The sequence below is a fragment of the Macadamia integrifolia genome, unplaced genomic scaffold (genome assembly GCF_013358625.1).
Source record: "Macadamia integrifolia cultivar HAES 741 unplaced genomic scaffold, SCU_Mint_v3 scaffold1102, whole genome shotgun sequence".
NCBI lineage: Eukaryota > Viridiplantae > Streptophyta > Magnoliopsida > Proteales > Proteaceae > Macadamia > Macadamia integrifolia.
The window spans coordinates 38,511-63,018 of record NW_024868087.1 but is presented as its reverse complement, the minus strand read 5'-3'; the positions used below and the strand labels follow the sequence as shown (position 1 = coordinate 63,018).

At 42.1% G+C, this 24,508-nt stretch overlaps 1 protein-coding gene across 7 annotated transcripts in view; it reads right to left on the bottom strand.

The window, feature by feature from the left end:
- The window catches only part of LOC122062773 (mitochondrial inner membrane protease subunit 2-like), a 42,158-nt gene that overhangs the window by 4,305 nt on the left and 13,345 nt on the right, over nt 1-24,508 (bottom strand). For all 7 annotated transcript variants that reach the window (XM_042626424.1, XM_042626421.1, XM_042626425.1 and 4 more), the window contains one exon: nt 14,707-14,872. In XM_042626424.1, the coding sequence (XP_042482358.1) occupies nt 14,707-14,872 (166 nt within the window). The remainder of the gene's footprint in view (nt 1-14,706; nt 14,873-24,508) is intronic.

Sequence of the window (24,508 nt, the reverse complement as noted above, 5' to 3'; positions counted from 1 at the left end):
AAGCATTTGATTGGGATTAAATCTGGTTCTTGTAGGACAGGTTGGATCTTCTAATTTCTGGATTTTATTTCCCTTGTTTCTGCTACTATTTCTGATTTCTGTTAAGGCTAAATAAAGAGTCAGATTTGAATTGGTTTGAGCTTAACATATTGGAAGTTGTTTACCTAGTGTAACCTACTTCTACATTAGTGGCGTTTGCAGGGACTGAAGGTTCAACCATTGGCTATTTTTCTTCATTCCTTGGTATCCAAACATATTTCTTTGCTGAATATTAAGCTTTAGTTTATGGTGTTTGCTTGGCTAGGCAGAATGGAATTTCACACTTTGGGATTGGAGCTGATTCTGAATCTGTTGTGCACACTGTTCTTCCGCACTCAATACATGGAAATTCCGGCAAGTTATGGGCTTCTATCCAGGCTTATATCTCTTCTATATGTTGGAAGATCACTCATATTTATAGAGAGGGGAATGTGATTGAAGACTTTCTGGCAAAGAAGGCTGCAAAATCTCAAATATCGAAATCTTGGGCAACACATCCAAACTTTTTGGGATCTAATGTAATTTGGGATATGATGGGTAAAAGTAGATTTAGATTTTTATATTAGATTTTCTCTGCTGATGGCAATGCCGAAGGTCGAGTTTCTAATCTCTTTCGTGTAACATTTTGTTTCTTCGTTTTGGTATGCCTAGACATTATCTTGTATCTTTTTTTTTTTTTTTCAATTCTTTTAATACTATTTGCTGACCTTTAGGCAATGTTGTGTAATTATGATTTGTCTTTTTGTATTTTGTACTATTTTCTTTTCTTCTCTTGGCTACCAAACATATCCTAGCAAAAAAGACAAACACTAAACTACAGTTTTCTATGATATTACATCCAAAAATTGATGGCCAAACTGAGGTCGTTAACAGGAGCTTGGGAAATTTACTCTGTTGTTTAGTTAATGGCCATTAATAGACTTGGCCGTCTATCCTTGACATTACTGAATTCTCCTACAATAGTTCAGATCTAGAGTTACTTACATTAATCCAATCCTATGCTTATTTCTTAACTGATATTCTATGAATCAGTATATTGATTCAAGTTCTGGTTTTACTGATCTTTTATTGTTCAAATTTATGGCCTATGTTCAGATTGATTGTTAACAGGGGGTAAGGCTGCGTACACTTGCCCCTCCCAGACCCTGCAGTAGCTGGAGCCACGTGCACTGGGTTGCTCTTTGTTCAGAATTGACTATTAAATATATTTCTGTTCTTTAAGTTCTATTCTGAGTGGTGAATTTACTGATATACCCCTCTCATACTATTACTAAGATTGACTCATAACTTCAGATCCATCCATTGGATTGACTTAAGAATTTCGGCAAGTGTTCTACCTCTTGTTTGCTGAACTCGACCTGAGTTTAGTGGCGATCCGAGTTCTTGATTGACTTACGTGATTTCTCCCTAATCTGGTTTTATAATCTCAGGGATTTGATTTTGATGGTACTGTTCTGATTATTCGATTTATTGTAATAATGGGTTTTAGGAAAAGTGTCGGCTACCAAACGGACCCTAAGGGGTTTAATGGTCTTTGTAATTCTCTAGAACCTTCTCTCCATTATTATAAATAAAGAGGACTGGTGTCATATTAGACACAAGTTATTACCACATTCAACATGGTATCAGAGCCTTAGGATCCGAAACCGTAAGGGCTCTCCCTCTTCTCCATCTCTTTGCCTCTTTCTCATTTCTCTCTCTCCCAGCGCCTCCTTCATCTACGCCTCCCTCCATCTCTCTTCATCTGTTTCTCTCTCGTGGTGGGAGCTTCTTAAACCACCAAGAGGTTTTCTAGCCTCCACCCATCCTTCCCCTGGGCTCTCAAACTCTCTTCTACAATGATCTGAGAGACCCAGAACTCGATTGGTGCCTCTTATCCTTGTGGTGGTATGTACTGACCACTTTTTCGTTTGAGATCTCTGTTCTAGAGCTATCCCCAAAATCGTTTTCTCAAGGTTTTAACCTTTATCGATTTTTGGGTTTTTTAGATTTTTCTAGTTATTTTAGTGCTTTCTCTATCTCCGGCAAATGTCTCTTCTATTTGCACAGCCCCCTTGAGTAGCAACCATGTCCACTATCTCATTTGTTTCTACTGGCAGAGACACCACGACTCTTCCTACCTTTCCTCCTTGTGCTATCAAGCTTGATGGCACAAATTACCTTATGTGGTCACGTTCGGTTTACATCTCCATCAAGTCCCATGGCTATTATGGGTACCTCACTAGAACCACAAAGCGTTCGACCACTGGTACTGAGATTGACAAGTGGGAGTGTGCCAACTCTCTGGTTATGACCTTCCTTGTCAACTCCACGTTGCCACAACTTTCGCGTGGCTATCTCCTCCTTGACTCCACTGCGAAGAACTAGAAGTCTATCCAGGATATCTATTCCCATACAGGGAATGATACTCAAGTTTTTGAGCTTCGCTAGAAGGTTCGTGATCTAAGGCAAAGAGGGCTCACTCTGTCACAGTACTAATATGAATTGCGCTCATTATGGACTGAGTTGGATTTCTATGAGGAGTACACTCCTTCCACCGCTAAAGATGTCACCAAGTTTCAGAAACGAGAGGACAAAATCAGAGTCTATGACTTCCTGGCATGTCTAAATGTGGAGTTTGATCAGTTGTGGTCCCAGATTTTGAGTCATGACCCCTTTCCTACCTTGGATCAAGCCTATGCTATGATCTAACTTGAGGACAGTCAAAGTGCCACTACGCTTCCATAGCAAGCTGCCACTCCTATTGAGAGATCTGCACTTGTTTCGAGCACTCAGTCCCTTAGTGCAACCCCACAGTCTGGTGGCTCCTCTACTAGGACTCCAATGAAGTGCGATTACTATGGGAAGGAGTGTCACACCAAGGAGCACTGCTAGAAGCTTCATGGTCATCCTGTTGATACATTTGGAAAAAGGCGAGGGAAAGGTTGTGCCGGTACTTCTGGGCAGGCCAACCATACTGAGAGCCCTGACTCTGACTCTGCTCTTAGCTCCTCAGTAGGCTCGCTATCAATTGACGAGCTTACTGTCCTCCGACGCCTCTTGACACGTTTAGACTCTCCTGCACCTACGACTACGAGCCTTGCTCATTCCACCCCTTCTGGGTTAGGTATCTCCTTTTGTGGCCATACTATGTCTGTCCCTTCTACCCTTTGGATTATAGACTCTGGGGCTTCTGATCATATGACAAGCTGGTTGTCCCTTTTTTTACAGTACACTACTTGTCCTGATAATGGTAAAGGTCAAATTGGTTAATGGGACTTATTCCATTATTCTGGGGAAGGGCTTTGTTGGCTGTACCCCCTCTTTATCCCTTTCTACTATATTGCATGTTCCTTCTTTTCCCACTAGCCTTTTGTCCATTAGTAATCTTACTTCCAGTCTTAATTGCTAAGTCACCTTTTTCCAGTCTCATTGCGTTTTTCAGGATCTGGTGACAGGGGCAACGATTGGCTCTGGTAGGGTACGTAGTGGTCTGTATCTGCTTGATGATGACTCGGTGTTGGTCTCTGGTCAGGCTCTTTAGACATCTTCTACGTCACCGCCCATCTCTGAGTTATTGCAGTGGCATCGTCGGTTGGGACATCCCCTTTTGGGAACTTTAACTAGAGTTTTTCCTTTATTTAAAAATTGTAATTCGATTCAATTTATTTGCGAGGCATGTGTTTTGGCCAAAAAAACTCGAATCACTTATTCTGTTTCTGGAAATAAAAATGCCACTCATTTTTCATTGATACATTCTGATATTTGGGGTCCATCCCGCTGTGTCTGTCAATGGTTATCGGTGGGTTGTCTCTTTTATTGATTGTCATTCTTGAACTACTTGGGTTTATATAATGTGAACCAACGGCGAGACCTTTTATTGCTTTTAGCAGTTTCATCACATGGTTCAGACTCAATTTGGTGCTACCATTGAGATCCTTCGAAGCGACAATGGCCGGAAATACTTTGAAGGGTTCTTTCAAGCTTGCCCTTCTGATAATGGGATGATTAATCAGAGTAGTTGTGTGGATACTCCGGCTCAGAATGGGGTTGTTGAGCGGAAGAATCGCCACCTTTGTGAGGTGACACGCTCTCTCATGTTTGAGATGCATATTCCTCCCCAGTACTGGAGCGACGCAATTCTTACTGCTGCCTTTCTTATCAACCGAATGCCTTCTCTGGTCCATGCCTTCCGCTCCCCTCTATAGATCTTCTCCAAGGTTCCTATGCTTTTCCTATTCCTCCTAAGGTATTCGATAGTGTTTTCTATGTTCGCGATCATCATCCTCATAAAAATTTTGATCATCGTCGTCTCCGATACATTGTTTTGGGGTATGCTCCTACTCAGAAAGGCTATTGGTGTTTTCATCCTCCTACTCGGCATTAGTTTGTGACTATGGATGTTGTCTTTTACGAATCTGCATCATACTACACTGCGACACCTCTTCAGGGGGAGTCTCCTTCCATTGTGGAAGATGTGCCGCCATCTCTTAAAATTGCTATCCCTGCTAGTATCCCGTTTCAGGGGGGAGAGTGACACTCCTACTTCTCCTACTATGCCTCGGCCAGAGATACGTGTGTATAGTCACAAAGAGAAGACTCAGACCACTGCACATCCAGCATCTACCCTACTATGCCAGTCGTCCCCTCTCGAGCCTGATCTTGTTCCCTTGGACCCTGGTAATTCTCCTTCTCCTTCTGTTGATCAGTCTCTTAAGTTGCCTATTGCTGTTCGTAAAGGCATTAGGTCTTGTACTTTACATCCTATTGCTAAAATTGTTTCTTATGACTCACTCTCTCCTTCCTACGATAATTTTGTGCCTTCTCTTTCCTCTATGTCCATTCCTCATACTTGGCAGGAAGCGAGTGCTGACTCATAATGGCAAGCAGCTATGGTTGAAGTGATGTAGGCTCTGAAGAAGAATGACACGTGAGATCTGGTGTCTTCCCTCACAAAAGAAGACGGGTGTAGGGGTATCAAAAAAGCCCAGTCAACCCGAACCAGCCCTAGCCTGCCCTGAGCCCGAATAGGGCTTGGGCAGAGATTTCAGCCCATAGGTTGGGTTAGGGTTGAGATTTTCAGGCCTAAGGCAGGGTTGGGTTGGGTTGGGTTGGGTTGGGTTGAGACCCCCAACCCAACTTGATCCAACCCAACAATGTGTATTAAGTATATAATCATATAAATATACTAATAATTATTAATGGGTACTTATAGAAAAAGGTCTTTCGTTTTCCACAATCTACACATATTAACACTCTGGTCTTTGGCCTCTGCAATGCATCAAAATCAAGTAATCAAGTAACCAAGTAACCGACAATATTGGGTTGGACTGGATTGGGCTAAACCCGGCCCAATCAGGGTCCATCAGGGCTGGGTTGGGTTGGGCTAAACCCAACAGGGTTGGGCCTGGGCTGAGATATCCCAACCCAACCTATGGGCTGGGCTGGGCTGGGTTAAGTTAAGAGACCCAGCCCATTGACACCCCTAGTTGGGTGCAAATGGGTCTTCATAGTAAAACAAAAAGTTGATGGTACAGTGGATCGGTACAAGGCCAGACTTGTTGCCAAAGGCTTCACACAGACTTATGGGATTGACTACCAGGAGACTTTTGCTCCAGTTGCTAAGATGAACACAATTCGTGTTATCTTGGCTTGGGCCGCCAACTTAGATTGGGATCTCCAGCAGTTAGATATGAAGAATGCCTTCCTTCATGGGGAACTTGAGGAGGAAGTGTGTATGGACATTCCTCCTGGGTTTACTTGCTCTAAAACCCAAGGGAAGGTATGCAAGCTGAAGCATGCTCTATATGGGCTGAAGCAATCCCCTTGTGCTTGGTTCGGACGTTTCCATAAGGCTATGGTTGCTACAGGTTACTCTTAAAGCAATGCCGACAACATTCTGTTCATCAAGAGATCTGGTGGGAAACTTGCTATCCTAATAGTCTATGTAGATGATATTGTTGTTATTGGTGATGATCTAGTAGAAATCTCTCGCCTCAAGAGATACTTGAGTGAGGAATTCTAGATCAAAGGCGTAGGACAACTTCGTTACTTCCTCAGCATTGAAGTTGCCAGGTCTTCTCGTGGGATCTACTTATCTCAACGGAAGTATATGCTTAATCTTCTCTCTGAGACATACATGTTGGGGTGTAAGCCGAAAAACACTCCTATTGAAGCTAATGGTCACCTGAGTAGCAAGGAAGGTGATCTGGTAGATAAGGGGAGATATCAAAGATTAGTAGGGCGGTTGATCTCTATCTCATACACGCCCCGACATAGCATTTGCCGTCAACCTGGTTAATCAGTACATGTATGATCCCTACTAGACTCATATGGAAGCTATGCTGCGTATTCACCGGTACATGAAATTTTCCCCAGGACGTGGCATTCTTTTTTCTCCTCATGATCACCTTAGGATGGAGGCCTTCACAGATGTGGATTGGGCAGGTTCCCTTGATGATCGCAGGTCTACTACTAGTTATTGCACCTTTGTTGGTGGTAACCTTGTTACATGGCGTAGCAAGAAGCAAGCCGTGGTTGCCCGTTCAAGTGTTGAAGCAGAGTTTTGTGCTATGACACATAGCATTTGTGAGCTCTTATGGCTTCATGATTTTCTCACTGATTTGGCTGTTCCTACTACCCTTCCTATGAAGCTCTTTTGTGACAGCAAATCTACCATTAGCATTGCTCACAACCCTGTCTAGCATGATCGAACAAAGCATGTAGAGATCAATCGACACTTCATCAAAGATAAGCTAGATATGTGCCTTATCACTGTCTTTTGTTCCCATTAATGAACAACTGGATGCTATATTTACTAAGGGTCTTAGCAGTAAGATATTTCATCATATTATCTACAAGTTGGGCATATGTGATATCTATGCACCAACTTGAGGGGGAGTGTTGTAATAATGGGTTTTATGGGTTTTAGAGAAAGTGTCGGTTATCAAACGGACCCTAAGGTGTTTAATGGTCTTTGTAATTCTCTAGAACCTTCTCTCCATTATTATAAATAAAGAGGTCTGGTGTCATTTTAGACACAAGTTATTACCCCATTCAACAGATTACAATATTACACTATGTAGGAGATTTGTTTCAGTTTTAGATAGTTTCACGTTTCAAGTTTATTACTTGTTGAAGTAGAATTGTTTTAGAAGAGTCTATAGCTTTGTAACCCCATTGAGATGGAGAACAGAGTTGAACATAATAGAGTCGGAATTTCCTCAAGGCTTGTGAGTTGGTGTACTGTTACTCTCTTCTCTTTCTCGTTCTCCTTGGTTCGATTCTATGTTCTTCCTTCCCAGGTTATTTCCTATTCTTCTTCTTCTTCCTTGTTTATTCTTCCTCCCATTTTTCTCCTTCCTTTCTTCTATTATTTATGTTCTGCTACTGTCCTTTGTTTTGGAACTCAGAAGATAGTTACAGCCAATAATAAGTAGTCGGTTGATCTAGTTCATACTCGACCCATTCGACCTTTGTATTTTGGGCGTGAGTTCCTCCATCCCAAGTGACCCAAACACTAGTTTTTCAAGCCCTAAATCCAACCCTGATGTAATATCTCTCCTTGAATCAAATATGAATCAGTAGCTATTGCCCAACTTTATATCAGGACTTCAGGGGTTTATTATTAAAATATTATATGGCCCCTTTGGGACTATTGGCGCTTGAATCCTAGAGAGTAGGGTATTGTGATCTTCACGCTAAATTCCCAAGTGATCTGGAGTTCTGGGTGAGGGGCTTCTGCCATCGCAAGCTGGTTCCTTTTCCATCGGTACTGCTCATATCGTGAGGAAGAAGACGACTTCTTACTTGTTATTAAAGATTTAATTATTTCTAGAAACACCCTCATGTCTTTGCTTTTCTTAAATTTTATTCCTCTTCGCTCTAATTTCCAGAAAACTCTCCTTTCCAATATTTCATTTACAGATTGATCCTTCCCTTCGAAATTAACTACCATCCAGCCACTGGTTCTGTTTTTTTTTTTTTTTTTGAATTAAATAAATTCATTACCAAAGAAGAAGGAATATACAAAGGAAAAGAAAGGGGGTGGGGGAGCCACGAGGGGCAAGGCGGAGGCAGCAACAACAAGGGGCCTAGAGCCCAACTAAGAGAAGGGATAAATCAAGTTGAGGATGGTGGAGGGGAGGCCCCAAGAAACAACAATAAGCATGTTCCTTGGGGAGTCAATAACCAGACGCTGATGGAGGCAACCAAGCTTGGAGGTGACATCAAAGTAGATGGCTTTCCAAATCTTGCCAAAAGGCTGGGAGTTGGAAGTCCATCTATGCAGATTAAGCTCCATCCAAATATGATTGATCGTGGCCCCGAAAGCAAGCTTCCCAATAAAATCACATATGGTAGGCCCACCAAAAGTCATGTCAATCTAGATTAGTTCTCCAGACAAAGGAAGGATTCTCTTACGGGATGGCCAGCAAGAGCTGAGGACCCTCTTCCAAACAAAGGAGGCGAAGAGGCAAGAGAAGAAGAGATGCTCAACATCTTCGGTGCTATTCCAACAGAGACAACAAGAAGAGGAACTTGGATATGCCAATATATGAGAAAAGGCTGGGTGGGGAGGCAGTTGGAAAGGATCTCGCCAAGCTGTGAAGATGTGACGCAGAATATGACCTTTAAACCAGATAGTCTTGCGCCAAGGCACGAGGGGCCCTTTAGAACGGATGAAATCTTAAGTAGAGGCAGAGGAGAACGATCCCTAGGAAGAGGGGAGCCAGATAACTTTATCTTCCCTACTGTGATGGCTAGGAGGGAGAGGGGGAAAGGAGGACCAGAGATCTGCAAGGGGAGTGGGGGAGGAAGGGGGACCAGCCATTAGCCGAACAAATGGAGGCTACAGTGGCCGATGTACTCAAACCAAAGGAGTAGATAGATCTAGGAGAGATCAGAAAAAGCAAAATACCATAGGGATGCCAAGGGTCCATCCAAAGGGAGGTGGAGGACCCATCTCTAACAACGTAGGAAATTGCACGTAGGGCAGAAGGCCTAGAGCTAAGGATTTTACACCAAATCCAAGAGGCATCCGAGGAAGGGGAAGTAGTCCAAAGAGAATCATTTTCGAAAAGGTAGGAATAGATCCAAGAAACCCAAATGCTATTATGCTTCGAGGCAATTTTACAAATGAGTTTCAAGATGCCAACAGAGTTGACATCTTTTATTTGCCTGATACTACAACCTTTGACCAGCTCATGGGGTGGAGAAATTTAGAAGATTATGTTCCTTTCCAAAGGAAGGAACTGAGGAGGTAGTCAATAGCTTTGAAGTGGGAGAAGGGAGAATGAAAATTCCTGACCAATAGAGGTATAAAGATTGGAGGACTGATTTGATGAGAACCAATCAACCAACATACAAGAGAAGCTTGCCTTTCCCAAGCTGAAGCCTCTTTCTCACAAGATCAAGCAAGGGGGAGCATGATGAGAAGAGAGCCTGGAAAAGATCAGGGGGCGACCCCAAGTATTTCATAGGAATAGAGCCTAGTGAGAAACCAGAATGGCAAGAAAGCTGATCTCTACAGGCGTCGAAGACACCACTGGTTATGTTTACTCCTTCCTAAAGTACTTTATTTGCAAAATTCCCACTCAGCCATTAATTTGAGATATTTACCATTCTTGTGGGACATAGCGGTCCCTAAGCAGGGTTTTGTGACTTAAGATTGCATTACATGTAGAGGATATGATATGGCCATTCCAACCACTAAATAGATACGGAATCCTTGGGATTAACCACACGCTGAACTTTGTCACCTACATCAGTGATGAGGCTTACCATGTGTTGGACTTCACCCATATTATCAGCCATAGATCATTTTTGCCCATAATGATTTTTCTGACCAGTTCTACAAAGATTCATTCTGCCATGTGGTGATCTCTCTAATGGCCGAAAATTACTACATATATAACAGTGACGTGGGCTACATACAGCAAACAAACTCAGCCTTATCCCAACTTAATGGGGTTGGCTACAAGGATCCGTGCAAAACAAAGCAGAGAAAACTGAGGTTCAAACAAAAAAGGAGAAATGAAGAAAATAAGAAAATAGAAAATGATAAAATAGAAACGACAGAAAGATGAAAGCAAGGGGAAAGAGGCACAGCCCAGCAAGTTAGGAGAAGCTCAGCTAAATGAGGTCAGATACATGGATCCTTGCTAATGTAGGACTAGATTGAGAAGTCATAACTAATCCCTAAACGCAAAATTCAATCAAAGAACATCCACAAACAAGGCAGGATAATCGCACAAACAGAATCAGATCAAAGAGAGCAAATCAGAACTACAGGCTATCGATTCCAGAAAACCTAAGGTTTCTGTGATCAAAACTTTGATCAAGGATTAAGGGCTAATTATGTACTAAATTAGGACTATGACAGGACATACACAAAGATCACAGGAATCAAAAGAAACAAGAACACCTCTATCGATCTCAGGTATAGGCTGAACAAGTCACCAAAGGACAAAAGTATGGTGATTTTTAATAACTCAGCAACCATAGGCCAGAAGGGCCTGTCCTTTGGGCTGAGTTCCTCCCTAGGCGAGGGGCACCTTCGATCCAAAAATACCCAAAACTGATGGCTCAATAGGTCTGGAAAGGTACGGATTGTCGCATAAGAAAATCTGCAATTTCTGGACAGAACTGAGAAGAGACTGATTCAAATACCTGTGATGACTGGAATCAATAACTCAGACCTTGGGAAGATAAAAGACCGCACCAAGAAGAAGATCCTCTTGGGTTTCCCACCACAAGGAGTCACTAGATCAGACACCAGCCCTTCATTGTGATCAGACACAATAGATTTCTCAGCAGAGAAGAAGCAGCAGCAGCAAATTATTTGGTCAAAATTGTGGTTTATTTATAGGTAACAATGGGGGGCAAGTTGCCAACAACAGATGACCTATAAAATAGAGAGTAGTCTAAAAGGTAACTACTCATGTTGCTTGTCTTCTAAGAATAAGACAACTTACAAAAGAAATAACCCAAAACTGAAACTCAAAAATTGATCCAAACAATGAACCAGACCAATAAATTAACCAAACTAATAATTCACACCCCACCCCCCCCAAAAGCCCAAATCGTGAGCTGCTTTTCTGCTTTTTAGTCTACTCGATATACTGTATAGGCAGCAGCCTTTCCCTTCCTTCGGCTGTAGGTCTTCAATGCTACATCACTTGCCCTCCAAAGCCCAAATCATGGCTGATTCTCTGCTTCCTTAGTCTACTTGATACACCGTAGAGCCAGCAGCCTTTCCCTTCCTTCGGCTATAGGTCTTCAATGCTGCATCACTTGCCCTCTGATAGGATCTATCTAAGGTCATACTTGAGACAAGAGCTAGACTATGCATGCCATTCCTCACAACTTCTCCAATGGTCATTTTAGAACTGCCCTTGGATCTTTTAGCTCCTTCAATCATAATCATCTCACTCCTCTTTACTGGGGCATCCCCAAGCCTCCTTTAAACATGTTCATACCACCTCAAACGAATTTCTTGAAAAGCTCCTTCAATGTGATCATATCATTCTTCTTTACTAGGGCGTCCCCAGGCTTCCATTGAACATGACCATACCACTTCAAACAACTTTCTCAAAGCTTGCCATTAATCGGGGTCACTCCAAATCAGCTCTATTATGTTCATTTCTTATTTTATCCTTTCTAGTTTTTCCATACATCCATCGTAACATCCTCATCTCTGCTACACATAACTTCTCTATATACACTTCTTTAATGCCAACATTCAGCCCCATACATCATAGCCGGTCGTACAATAGTCCTATAGAACTTCCTTTTAAACTTTAAAGGAATATGTCTGTCAACATAGAACACTAGTCACACCTCTCCACTTCATCCATCCCATTTTAATTCTCTAAGAAACATCATCCTCTATGTGAAGTGAAACCCAGTGCAAGAGGCTCCCGCCACTGCAGGGCCTGGGAGTGGCAAATGCACACAGCCTTAACCCCTACTTTGCAGGAGAGGTTTCTAAGTTTCGAACCTGTCACCAACATGTTGCAATAGAGCAACTTAATTGTCGCACCACAGAGGATATTGATTCCGAGGCTGACCTCCATATCTCTTTCTCAAATATCTAAAATAGTCACTTTGCAGTATCTCTTTCTCCTCAATTTTCACTATCATTTTTCCACATAATGTGACGAAAGTATACATCATATACTCCATCTTTGATCTACTAATCTTAAAGCCTATTAATTCCGAAGCTGATCTCCATAGCTTGAACTTATCGATAATCACTACTTTTGGCTCATCCACTAGAACGATATTATCGGCGAAGAGCATACACCATGGACCTCGTCTTAAATGCTCTTGATTAACTAATACATGATGAGTGTAAACAAATAAGTGCTTAAAGTTGATCCCTGATGTAATGTAACCAAATCATAATTGGGAAGTCCTTGCCTTGACCTCCCAGAGATCTCACACTAATCACCACACTCATACATGTCTTTAATTACATCCACATATTTACTCTACACCTCTCTCTTCACAAGAACATATCAGATTAGATTTTTAAGGACTATGTCATAAGAATTTTCTAAGTCAATGAAGACCATGTGAATATCCTCTTGCTAGCTCTATATAATTCCATGAGCCTCCTCAATAGGTAAATAACTTTTATAGTGCATCTACTTGGCATAAATCCAAACTGGTTATCCGAAATATAAGTTTTTCTTCTTAGTTAGGCTTTAATAACCTTCTCTCATAATTTCATAGTATGACTTATAAGTTTTATGCTTCTATAGTTATTGCAGCTCGGAATATCGCCTTTATTTTTTTAGATTGGGGCAACAATGCTTTTCCTCCATTCATCTGGCATTTTTCTTATGTTCATAATCTTGTTAAACAGGTCGGTTAACCAGTATACCCCACATACTTTTAGGGTCTTCCACACTTCTATTAGGATTTCATCTAGGCCTGGTGTTTTACCCAGTTTCATCTCGTTTAAGGCTTCTTAACTTCCGCCACACCAACCTTTTGTATATATCTATAATGAGTGGTGTCTTAATGAATAATACAATCTTCCGGATCATTCTTACTCGAACTCATAGTTATCATGACTAGGCGTCCAGGTGGTTTGCCTGGGGCCTAGGCAACAGCCGCCCTGTTGCACTGCATGCTGCCTTGTGCTTTGGCACTTATTTATGCCAAATATCATTTAAGTAAATGATTTCATTCACTTAAGATATTATTCATAAATAAGTAAATACCCCCTATTTGAATCCGATAAAAATAGTTTAAAAATCAAATTCCAAAAGGATAAAAAGTCAACCCCCCAATCCAAGAACAAAACTGGATTTTGGTTATAGGGGTGATTTTCAATTTTTAAATGCTAAGGTTTTTCTCAATTATAAAAATTTTATAAATTCTATCATGTTAAAACCTTGCTAAAAACAAAAAAGTCCAGTAAAATAATCTTTTGTTTTAATAACTATAAAATTATTTTCATTTAGGCGATTTTAACACCACTCACGCGCTTAAAAATAAGTTTGACCGGAGCATAACTTTGTCATTACAACGCAGATTTAAGTAATCTTAAACTTGTTGGAAAGCTGGTTTTATGTCATAATTAATACAAAAAAGTCTCATATAAAAATAAAATCATTTGACTAGTCAAACTTATTATAGAACAAGAGCATTTCTCTAAATGTTGATTTTTTATAACTTAATATGACTTAATGTTAATTTTTTATGATTCAATATGGCTAAATGTTGATTTTTAATGACTTGAAGTTACTTAATCTTGATTTTTTATGATACAAGGTATATGTAGCATACTAAATAATGTTAGAATATAGGGAAAATAAAAAATAACACTTGGTCCCCTTGTTTGCTTTAAGGAGGGCGCCTTCTTACCTAAGCGCTTAGATAACCCTCCATTGCCTTAGTGCGTCTTGGCGCCATGACAACTATGCTTGAACTATCTCCATTTAGTAGGTAACAAATATACTAATCCCATCTGTTCACAATATCCTCATCTCTTACCAACTCTCTTCCATCAACAGTTTTGATACATCTCACATGGTCGAAATCTCTACTCTTCCTTTTTCTCATTTTAACCATCTTATAGATAGTTTTTTCCCCTTCTTTTATGTTTAGCTTAATATAGAGGTCCTCATATTTCTTCTCCTTGGCTCTCCCCACAATCTTGTTAGCTTCATTTATGGCATCGTTATACCTCATTTTATCTGTCTCTTTAGTCATTTGCCATGTCTTAAAACTAGCTTTCTTGGTTTTAATGGCTGCTTGGACCTCCTCATCCCACCACCAAGTCTCCTAGGGGTCTGACAACTACCATTTGCTGTACCTAGAACCTCTTTGGCGACCCTCTTAACACAGTCATCATCTCGTTCCACATCGCATTGGCGTCTCCCTCAAAGTCCATTTTCCTTGTTTGACCACACTATCAGTAAATGTATTTAAAGACTCCATACTGGCATTTTATCAATTGCCACCTGAGCTGCCACATAGCAGATTTTGGAGCCATGTAACAAAGCATGGCTACAAAGAGTGCTTGATTCATATATTTACATATGAATAAATATTCTACACGTTATAAACTCAACTTAAATTATAGTAGTTAAGTGATAAGAAATCCTCCAAGTATTGTATTATCTCAAGAGTCATACCATGTCCTTTGTCAACTCAAATAGAAGTATAGTAACATACCGGGCCGAAAGACTTTGAATCCAAGCTGGAAGTTGAGTTGTCCCCCTCCACCCAGCAATGCCCTTCTGGAATTTTCAGTGAATCATATGAATGAGGGATTCTGATCCAGTCACCAGGCAATGCAATGATTCTCTTTATATATTTCTCCTTGTGGTTACTTGGGGACCTGCAGATTTTTAAGGGACAATGTCATGTTATACTTTTTTTGGGGGAGCATGTATGTCATAATTTCAATAACTCACGGAAAGAAAGCAAGAAGAGAACTCTTGACAACTGCTCCTGATTTGTAACAAGCATTCATGTGCTCATATTTTCAGGTCTAAAGTTAGGGAAATACGCTAAATATGCAGCCCATGGTCCTTACACAGGAATTCAAAGTTGTTGATGTGGATTACTTTCCTTTTTCAGTTTGAGGTCCACCCTTTCCAAATCATATTTTCTTTTCTTTCTTTGGCATGGTTTGAGGAATCAGATCGGATCGACCTGAATCAGTTGGATAGGATAGGTATCGACCTGACCGATCCCGATTCTTGGCCGATACCGTATCTTCGGATAGGTACAAAGAAAGGAAAAAAAATTTAATTCAACCCAGGGGTAATTCTGCCCGATCCAAGTCGATCTAGATCGAGATCAGATCGGTATTGGCCTTGACCGATCCCAACCCAGATTCCGTCTTCTCAAACCTTGTTCCTTGGCCTTTGCATACTAAACAATGACTATTTTTTTCACCTACCCATTCTTTCTCCAATTATCAACACAATGTCTCTACGCATAACAACACAGGCACACAGAAAGGAAGAGAATGAGCTAATCGTGTGCACTGCTAAATTCTTAACAAGTGGACATGTAAAGAAAATTGATTAGAAAAAACAGTACACCACACAGGAGGTACACACAAGGATCAAAGTATCGGTATTGGTCGCGGTATCAGTCACCAAAATTAAGATACGTATCGGAGGGTATCGTATTGTATCGTATCGGAGATACGCTAAGATACGCTAAAGATACACACATAAATGGATATGAAACACCCTTTTAAACACTTTCGCAAAAAAAATTTGTTAAAAAAAGCTATTGATAACATGTATTATGCATAAACACTAAATTGAGGGTATCGCACTAAGAATTCAAGGTTTGTAGTTGTCCCATAAATGTAAAATCCTTGTTCCCAACCTTGATTTTCACTTTAGTTAAAGAGAAATATGGCTGGCAGTAGGGGTGTCAATTCCTAAACCGAACCGGTAAAACCGGCCATACTGAACTAATAACAACACGGACCGAACCGAACCGAAGCCTTATTGGTTCGGTTCGGTTTCGAGTATTGCAACCCCAAAACCAAACCGAACCGCACCGAAAACCGGATGAACCCGAAACCAAATCAAAACCGGCTCAAAACCCGGACCAAAACCGAAACCAAACCGGTAAGAAACCGAAACACTCCAAAATTCATTAAAAAAATCAAAATTTGCATAGTTTTGTATACATTTATATGGAAAGTCGAATCCAAACTAGACAAAAAACCAAAACCAACCCGGTTACAAATCGATTTAAGAAACCGAAGTTCAGCAGTTCAACATTTGGTTGTTTCCTAATGGCTGCATACCGGTTTAAAAAACCTATCCAAACCGAAATGAACCTGATAAATCCAAACCGGTACCAACCTGAACCTAAACCGCACCGAAGCCAACACCGGACCGAAACCGATAAATCCTTAATGGGTCGGTTTCGGTCAGTTCCAAAGTCACACCGAAACCGGTGGAACCGAACCGAAACCGCACCAACCCGGACCGTTGACACCCCTAGCTGGCAGCAACTTTGGAACAAAACCCCCTCAAAAAATCCTGTTTTCTGAAAAAATACCCATCTTGGCCATTATATGACCGTAGCGCACTCACCGATACGTACCGATACTCACTGATACGTACTGATACTCATCGATACGTACCGATCGATACATACAAATACTCAGCGATACATACCGAAACGTATATTTCACCTCGATTTTATATTTTTCATAGAGTATCAGTACGTATCGATAGTGTATTGGTGCATATCGGTATGTATTGTAGGATATATATCGATATGAAAGGATTTTAAAAATTTCATGTATCGTATCGGTGTGTATCATATCGGTCGGCTAAATTTTAGATACGTATTGGAGGATATCGTATCGGTATCGGAGATACTTTAAACCATGGGTACACATGGATATCAACCAAAACCATTCAAATATTTGGTTGATCCCAGGAATGCCTAGGCCAAAATTAATCTCAGCTAATGAGTCCAAATTGTGATAATAAGAGGAGAGTTCTGGACAAGCAAAATAATCTGGGAAACAGTCTAGAGTCAGTGGGACTACAAATGCATAGTAAGGGTGGTCACGGTTTATCCAAACTGAATATTGATTATTGGACTGTGGCCAATTCAGAATGTGAACAAACCTTTGATCAGTCCAATTGATTTGCAAACAGAGAGTAGATTTCAGGCAGGTAATCCATATCCCTACTACAGATCCCCCGGTAAGGATTATGTGATTAAGAAATACCATCCATCAAACAAGTGACCTTCAATGGCCAGAGATTCAGTACTCTCATCCACACCAGCTGTGTACACCAACACAGATCCCTTCAACTGTAATGCCCGCCATAAAAGTTTTAGATGCATTAATTAAAAGACACCCAGTAGGGGAATCATGGTGCACACACAAGCCCCTTCCAAGCTACAACTTCAACTTCCACATTTAACCATGGAGCCTCTTTTTTTTTTTTTTTGGGGGGGGGTGGGGGGTGGACCTAATACTAGAGCATGTTCTCAACTCTTCGATATGGCTTGATCTTTCAATTTGGGAGTAAGATCTGAATTTATTATGTGGAGCAAAGTAATAATATAGTCCTAATAATGTAGAATAATATTTAAAAGTTGTTTCATAGTAATGTAAGTCAACAGAGATAAATGATACAGAATATGGAGAACATGAGACATCGGAGAACTTGAATTGATGGAACCTCGCTGATCTCCGGCCATGGCTTCTCCCCTCGTTGAGGGGCCTTCCCCCTCGCCCCCCCCCCCCGTCTCCCTCACTTCCTACCTCCCTTCCCTTGCCCCCCAATGCTTGGAATTCTCCCTTCAAGCACTCCGTTTCTCTTCCTGTGGACGGAATGCCACTTCAGTTTATCTCCCCTACCTCAGTGGGGGACTTGCTAACTGCCAGCTGCCCCGCCGGTGTTCTCGACTCTGAAGCTGGCCGCTGGCCCTTGTCCCTTATCGGCCACTTCCTAGGGAAGAGACCCCCTTTTCACCTGGCGAAGATGTCCTTGATGAAACAATGGAGACCTACTGGCAGCATTGAAACCTTTCTGTTGGATCATGGCTTCTTCCTTTTCAAATTCTCTGATGAGAGTGATCAGACTCGCTGTTTAGAAGGGGGCCCTTGGTTAATTGGACGAAAACCCATTTTTCTTCGCAGCTGGAACCGTCGTCTCCTGCTCAACAAAGTTGACTACTCAACTATTCCTCTTTGGATCACTCTGCCTGGCCTTCCTCTCCAATTTTGGTGCTTTGAAGGCTTGAGTAGAATTGGATTAGTTCTTGGTAACCCCCTTTGCTCTGACGCTAGAACTAACCGCAAGGACAGACTTGCGTATGCCAGATCTGTGTGGAAGTCTCAGCCGTTGTTGCTTTCCCATCCTCCATCGATGTTCAGGATGGTGATGCACCTCCATTCCAGCAACCCATCAGTTATGACTGGAGACCTCCCCAATGCATCTACTGTTGTGTTTTCGGTCATGATACCACTGCTTGTTGGCCAAATCCCTTGAGCCTGACTACTAAAGATGAAAATCTAGTTCATCCTCCTGGGCTCTTCCATTCATGATCGATCTGTCATGTCAAACTTTGATCGCCGCCCTTTCCATCCTCCTCCGGCGAGAGGCAAGAGACTTTCCAGGCACCGGAATCGAGCTCGGCCTCTAAACCTGAGTCTCTTCATCAACCAACATTCACTGGAGATCCTTTACTCACTGGTTTAAACCATTTCTCGATCCTCTAGTCTGTGACGAAAGATGGTGAAGTCCCTATCGCCTTAGCATCTGTCGTTGTCCCATCGATCGAGACTTTGGCGGATCCCGCATCCTCCGATAGCTCCTTTGATGCAACCTCCTCTGACAAGGAAGACTCCTCATCAAACTTGTCTTCTGACGGTTCCTCCTCATCCTTTGACAGCTTTGGCAAAGACACCATGGCTTCTGATTCCTCTGGTACCATCGCCCTTCCTATGGCAGATTATGTTTCGAAGGAAAAGATCCCCCCTTTTGTCAATGCCTCCTCTGCCAGATGTCCTTTGGAGTTGGGCCGCGTGTCCAAAGTTTCTCAACCCACCCGGCCTGTTACTCACTCCCTCTTGGGCCATTCTGCTTCTAGTCAGTGTACGACTGTTGGGCCAGGCCCATATCTCCCGCCTCCTGTTGATCCAGCCATCTCTACCACTCTTAAGCCCACAATGGAGCCCACTTCTAAGCCCACCACCTCAGCGACCCATAACACCTCAGCTCGTGCCACCTCTCTTGATCCCAGTTCTGGACCCGATAATTTCGCCACTTTAAACGCCTCTTCCCAAACCATACCCGACTCCCTGGATCCGATCCAACAGCCCTCTTCGAACCCGTCTTCTTCGCCCGTCATTTCTGGCTTGAAGAAAGCTTCCGTTTCGACCAAGAAATCCAAGCGGCCTCCCCCTCCAAACCTGCAACTATCTCAACCCCTTCAATTGTGTCCCCCCTCCAGAGCTTACCAGAGGCATAGAAGCTCACGCCCTTCCACTCCCCTTGCCTGCTCCGCCTCTTTGGAACATGAGTCGCCTTCTCTCTGATCCTCTGATGTCTCAAGGCATAGTATGAAATCTTAGAGGACAACTCCTTTGCAAAACAAGCCGTTATCTGCCTCATTAAAGAAACCAAGCCTACCTTCTGTTGCTTGCTGGAAACTCACATTAAAGAGCCCTCCATCTCTCGTATTGTCTCATCCATCGCCCTGGTTGGTCCCATATCTCAAACCATTCCCACCATACAAATGGTCGCATTTGTATTATTAGGGATCCTGCTAAATTCTCCATTTCCCCCATCTCTGAAACCTCCCAGCTCCTTCACTTTTCCATTTCAGACCCCTCTAGCAGTCTTTCCCTCCTATTCACTGCCATCTATGCCTCCAACCGTTTGCTTGACAAAGACCTTCTCTAGAATGATCTTCGCAACTTAGCCTCCCAGGTTGGCTCTCATCCCTGGGGTATTAGTGCTGACTTCAATATGGTCCGATTCTCCCATGAAAAACAAGAGGGTGGTCATCTGAATCCTTCTAATTTGGATGCTTTTAATGACTGCATTGGAGACATTGGAGTTGAAGACCTTCGCTAGTCTGGTCTAAAATTCACTTGGAATAACAAAAGATCCGGATCCTGCAGAATAGCTTGTAAACTGGATAGGATGTTAGTCAATGAAGCCTGGCTCACCTCCTTTCCCTCCTCCCATGCCAATTTTGACCCTCCTTCTGCTTCTGATCACAGCCCCATTTTCATCTTAATTCATCCCTACATCTCTTTTGGTCCTAAGCCCTTCAAATTTTTTGACATATGGGCTTCCCATCGAGACTTCCTATCAGTTGTCCAAGCTGCTTGGCTCAAGCCTATTCAAGCTCACTCCTCCCCTCTTAGTGGTTTGGCTAGGAAGCTAAGAAATGTCAAAGCAGATCTTAAGCTTTCGAATACTAACACCTTTGGTAACATATCCTCTCTTGTTGCTGATTGCAAGCAAAGGCTATCTACCATTCAGGTTCAGCTTCAAAGTAATCATCTAAATTCCTCTTTGTCTGTGGAAGAAAAATTGGAAACTGCAAAGCTATTAAATCTTTTGTCCCAAGAAGAGAGCTTCTTAAGACAAAAGTCAAGAATCACTTGGTTGGAGCTTGGAGATTCCAATTCATCATATTTTCACCAATCCTTGAAGGCCAGAAACAACTTCAATTCCATCTCCAAGCTTATCTCCTCCGATGGTACCTAGGTGTCCAAAGTGGATGTGATAAAAAAGATAGCAGTGAATCACTTCAAGCATCTGTTCAACCCTTCTCTCCCTACGGCTCTCTCTATCCAAGATGATCTCTTCAACAAATTTGTCCCCTCTGACATGTCCCATATGCTCTGGTCTATGCCCTCAGATGAAGAGATCACTTCTGCCATCCTCTCTCACAAAGCAAACAAAGCACCGGGCCCTGGTGGTTTTAGCATGGGATTCTTCAAATCTACCTGGGATATCATCAAAGAGGGTTAGATTAAAGCAGTCAAAAATTTCTTCTACAATCCAAGCCAGATCAAGGGCATCAGCCACACCTTTCTCTGCCTCATCCCCAAGCATAAGGGTGCTATCACTATGAATGACTTTAGGTTAATTTCTTTATGCAATCTCATCTACAAGTTCATTGCTAAGATCCTAGCCAACAGACTCAAGAAAGTGACTGATTCCCTTGTCAGTGACAATCAATCAGCTTTCATCCCGGGAATAAGCATAGGAGACAACATTTTGTTATGTCATGAGATTGTAAGGAGTTTTGATAGGAAGGGCCAACCTCCAGCTGCTCTCATGAAGATTGACATCCACAAGGCCTTCAATTCATTGAGATGGGACTTTATCATTTCTGTTCTCACCAAGTTGGGATTCCCCCCCCCCCACATTCACAAACTGGATTTTTCACTGCATTGCCTCCCCAAAATTTTTTGTATTGGCTAATGGCAGCTCAGCTGGGTTTTTCTCTCCTTCAGTAGCAATTAGGCAGGGGTTCCCTCTTTTGCCTTGCCATGGAAGTCCTCTCCAGAAGTCTGCAAGTTGCCTCAGATCAAAATCTCATCGCTCCCCTCCACAAGTGCAAAGCCCTAAAGCTCACCCACCTCGCATTTGCAGATGACTTGATGATATTTTCTAAAGCCGATGGCATATCTATTGATTCTATTATGCTTTACTTTGATGTCTGGTCTCCGCATCAATCCAAGAAAATCTCTCATCTTCCTCTTTGGGATCTTGAATGCAGCAAAGGACTCCTTTCTGAAGAAAACGGATTTTGAGTTGGGGTCTCTTCCTATCAAGTATTTGGGGCTTCCTCTAATTCCAACAAGACCCACGGCCCATCACTGCTCTCCTATGTTGGATCTCATCAGAAAACGGCTTCAATTATAGAAAGGCAAGCCCAAATCCATATCTTCAAAATTGGAGTCCATCTTTGCTGCCTTCCTTTGGAAAGGAAGCGAATCCACAAGATTTCTCTGGCCTATAAGCTGGGCAGTAGTTTGCCTTCCCAAAAATGAAGGGGGATTGGGTTTGAGGCGCATCAAGGATGTTAATTGTGCGGGCATCCTTGAATTGATTTGGAAAGTGGTCTCCAAGAGGAATAGTATCAGGGTGGATTGGATTTACTCTAAAACCCTCAAGAATGACTCTTTCTGGACTGTCCGCCCTCCTTCAAATGCTTCATGGGTATGGCACAAAATGATCTCCCTCAGAACCTTAGCCTCTACAGTCATTTCCTCTCGGATAGGAGATGGTTCATCCACTTACCTATGGCTTGACTCTTGGCACCCTATGGGGATTCTGTCTCATGTTCTCAGTGCTCAGAGCATATATAGTGCTGGTCTTCCAAGGCTTGCTAAGGTTTCCGACATAATATCTCTTAGATCTTGGTCCCCCCTAGCTCCGCTTTGCAAATGGAAGAAATCTGGAATACTTTGGCTCAGCTCCCCCCTCCTGGCCTCTCAAGGTGTGACACTCTGCTTTGGACCCATTCCCCTTCTGGGATTTTCAATGCCAAGGCTGCTTGGGACTATGTCCGGTCTCGAAGCTCTCCATCCCCTTGGCACAAACTAATCTGGTTTAAGCATCACATTCCTAGGCAAAGCTTCACGGCCTGGAGAGTCTTCACAAAGTGCCTACCCACTCAAGCCTTCCTCATCCACCGAAGGATCCCTATCTCCCCAAGTTGCTATCTTTGTGGATCTGATCCGGAGGACATTGATCATCTATTCTTTGCTTGCCCTGTTGCTCATTCCATTTGGAGCCTAGTCCTCTCCAAATGTTGGCCTTCTTCGAGAAGAATCCTCCCTTTCCACAGGGAATGGATTTGGATGGATATGACATTCCCTTGAAAGACCCTTTGTGACTTGTTGGGAAAGTTAGCCTTCTATGCAACCATCAACTAGATCTAGATGGAGAGAAATCATAGAAAACGGACCTCCAACTCATATTTTTTTCTGTTAAAGCTAAGATCTCAAAAGCTTCCCTCACTTGTCTCCCTTCCCGTAGAAATGATCATATTGTAATTTCCTAGGAGCTTTCTAACTTTGTATCCAGGCCCTTGGATTTTCATTGAGATCCTGCTTTGTCTTCTTTCTCCTCCCTCCCTTCCTTAGGGGCTTGTATATTCTCTCCTCTCTCTTCTTTGGTTATGAATTAAATTATTCACCCAAAAAAAAGTCAATAGAGAGAATAGTGGGAAGTTGTTAATGTCTTGTGGGGCCCATTCCTATATTTAAGAAATCTTACATGCACACAATCATGGGCACCATAGGGAAAAATCTCTCTTCTCTCTGGTCTTTATAACTGTGGCACATATACCAGTAGGGTAATCTCTCTTTCTTATTCCGATCACCAGCAGATCTTCTCTCAAGTCTGCATCAACTTGGTATTAGAGCCAAACCTAGCTACATCATGGAGGTTGATCCACATGATTTACTCCTTTTGATTAGAGATGGTCTTCGTACACTGCAAACAAGACTATGTGATCTCCACAAAGGAATTCTTGATAATACTGATCACTACTGTGATTAGATATCGAGCATGATAGAAACTTCATAGGATGGATCAGAGGTGGCAGAAAAAGGAGGACAACAAAAGTGACGATCAAGATGAAGTAAACGGTCTGATCAAAAGATTGAAGCTAAGAAATTGATCGACAGTTCGATTGTAGATGTGAAACTCCACAATTAGGTTATAGTCCGAGAGTGATCATCAAGAGATTGTGAGAATTGATCGTGAGAGATGCGTTGAATAATCACCTCATCAAAGCCAATGATTGTGGGTGTCAATAAAGTGGTGGACATTCTCCTTTACTTTAAACTAAAGAACGAATTATTTTTAAGGGGGGGAAAAATGCAGGAGCATGTTCCCAACACTTCGACATGGCATGATCTTCCAATTTGGATCTTAGAGCTGAATTTTATTATGAGGAGCAATGTAATAATACAAACCTAATAGTATAGGATAATATTTTAAGTTATTTAAGTGTCATAGTAGTCTAAGTCGAAAGAGAATAGTGGGAAGTTGTTAGAATCTTGTGGGGCCCATTCCTAGATTTTAGGAATCTTATATGCACACAATCATGGGTATCATAGGGAGTAGTTTCCTTTTTCAATGAGTCTTTACTTCTTTTATTATTAACGTGTTGGGTCAAATAGGGGCTCTCCAAGATAGCTTGTGGTTGGAGAGTTGTATGCAATTTAAAATCTCTTCTTCATTTGGATCAAGTCAGTTTTTATAGGCTTAACAGCCCTCTTTACAAATTGAAGAATAAAAATTGGTTTACTTTGTTAGATAGTGAGGTCGGTGCTCTCTCCATCTCCCCCGACCCCACCCCCGGCAAAAAAAAAAAAAAAAAGGTCTCTATGCAACATCTCTTTTCTCTATGTTCTTCATACCGCATATGTACCAGCAGGATTATTTATGCCCATCACCAGCAGATCTCTCAGATCTGCATTAAGAATGCAGGAAGA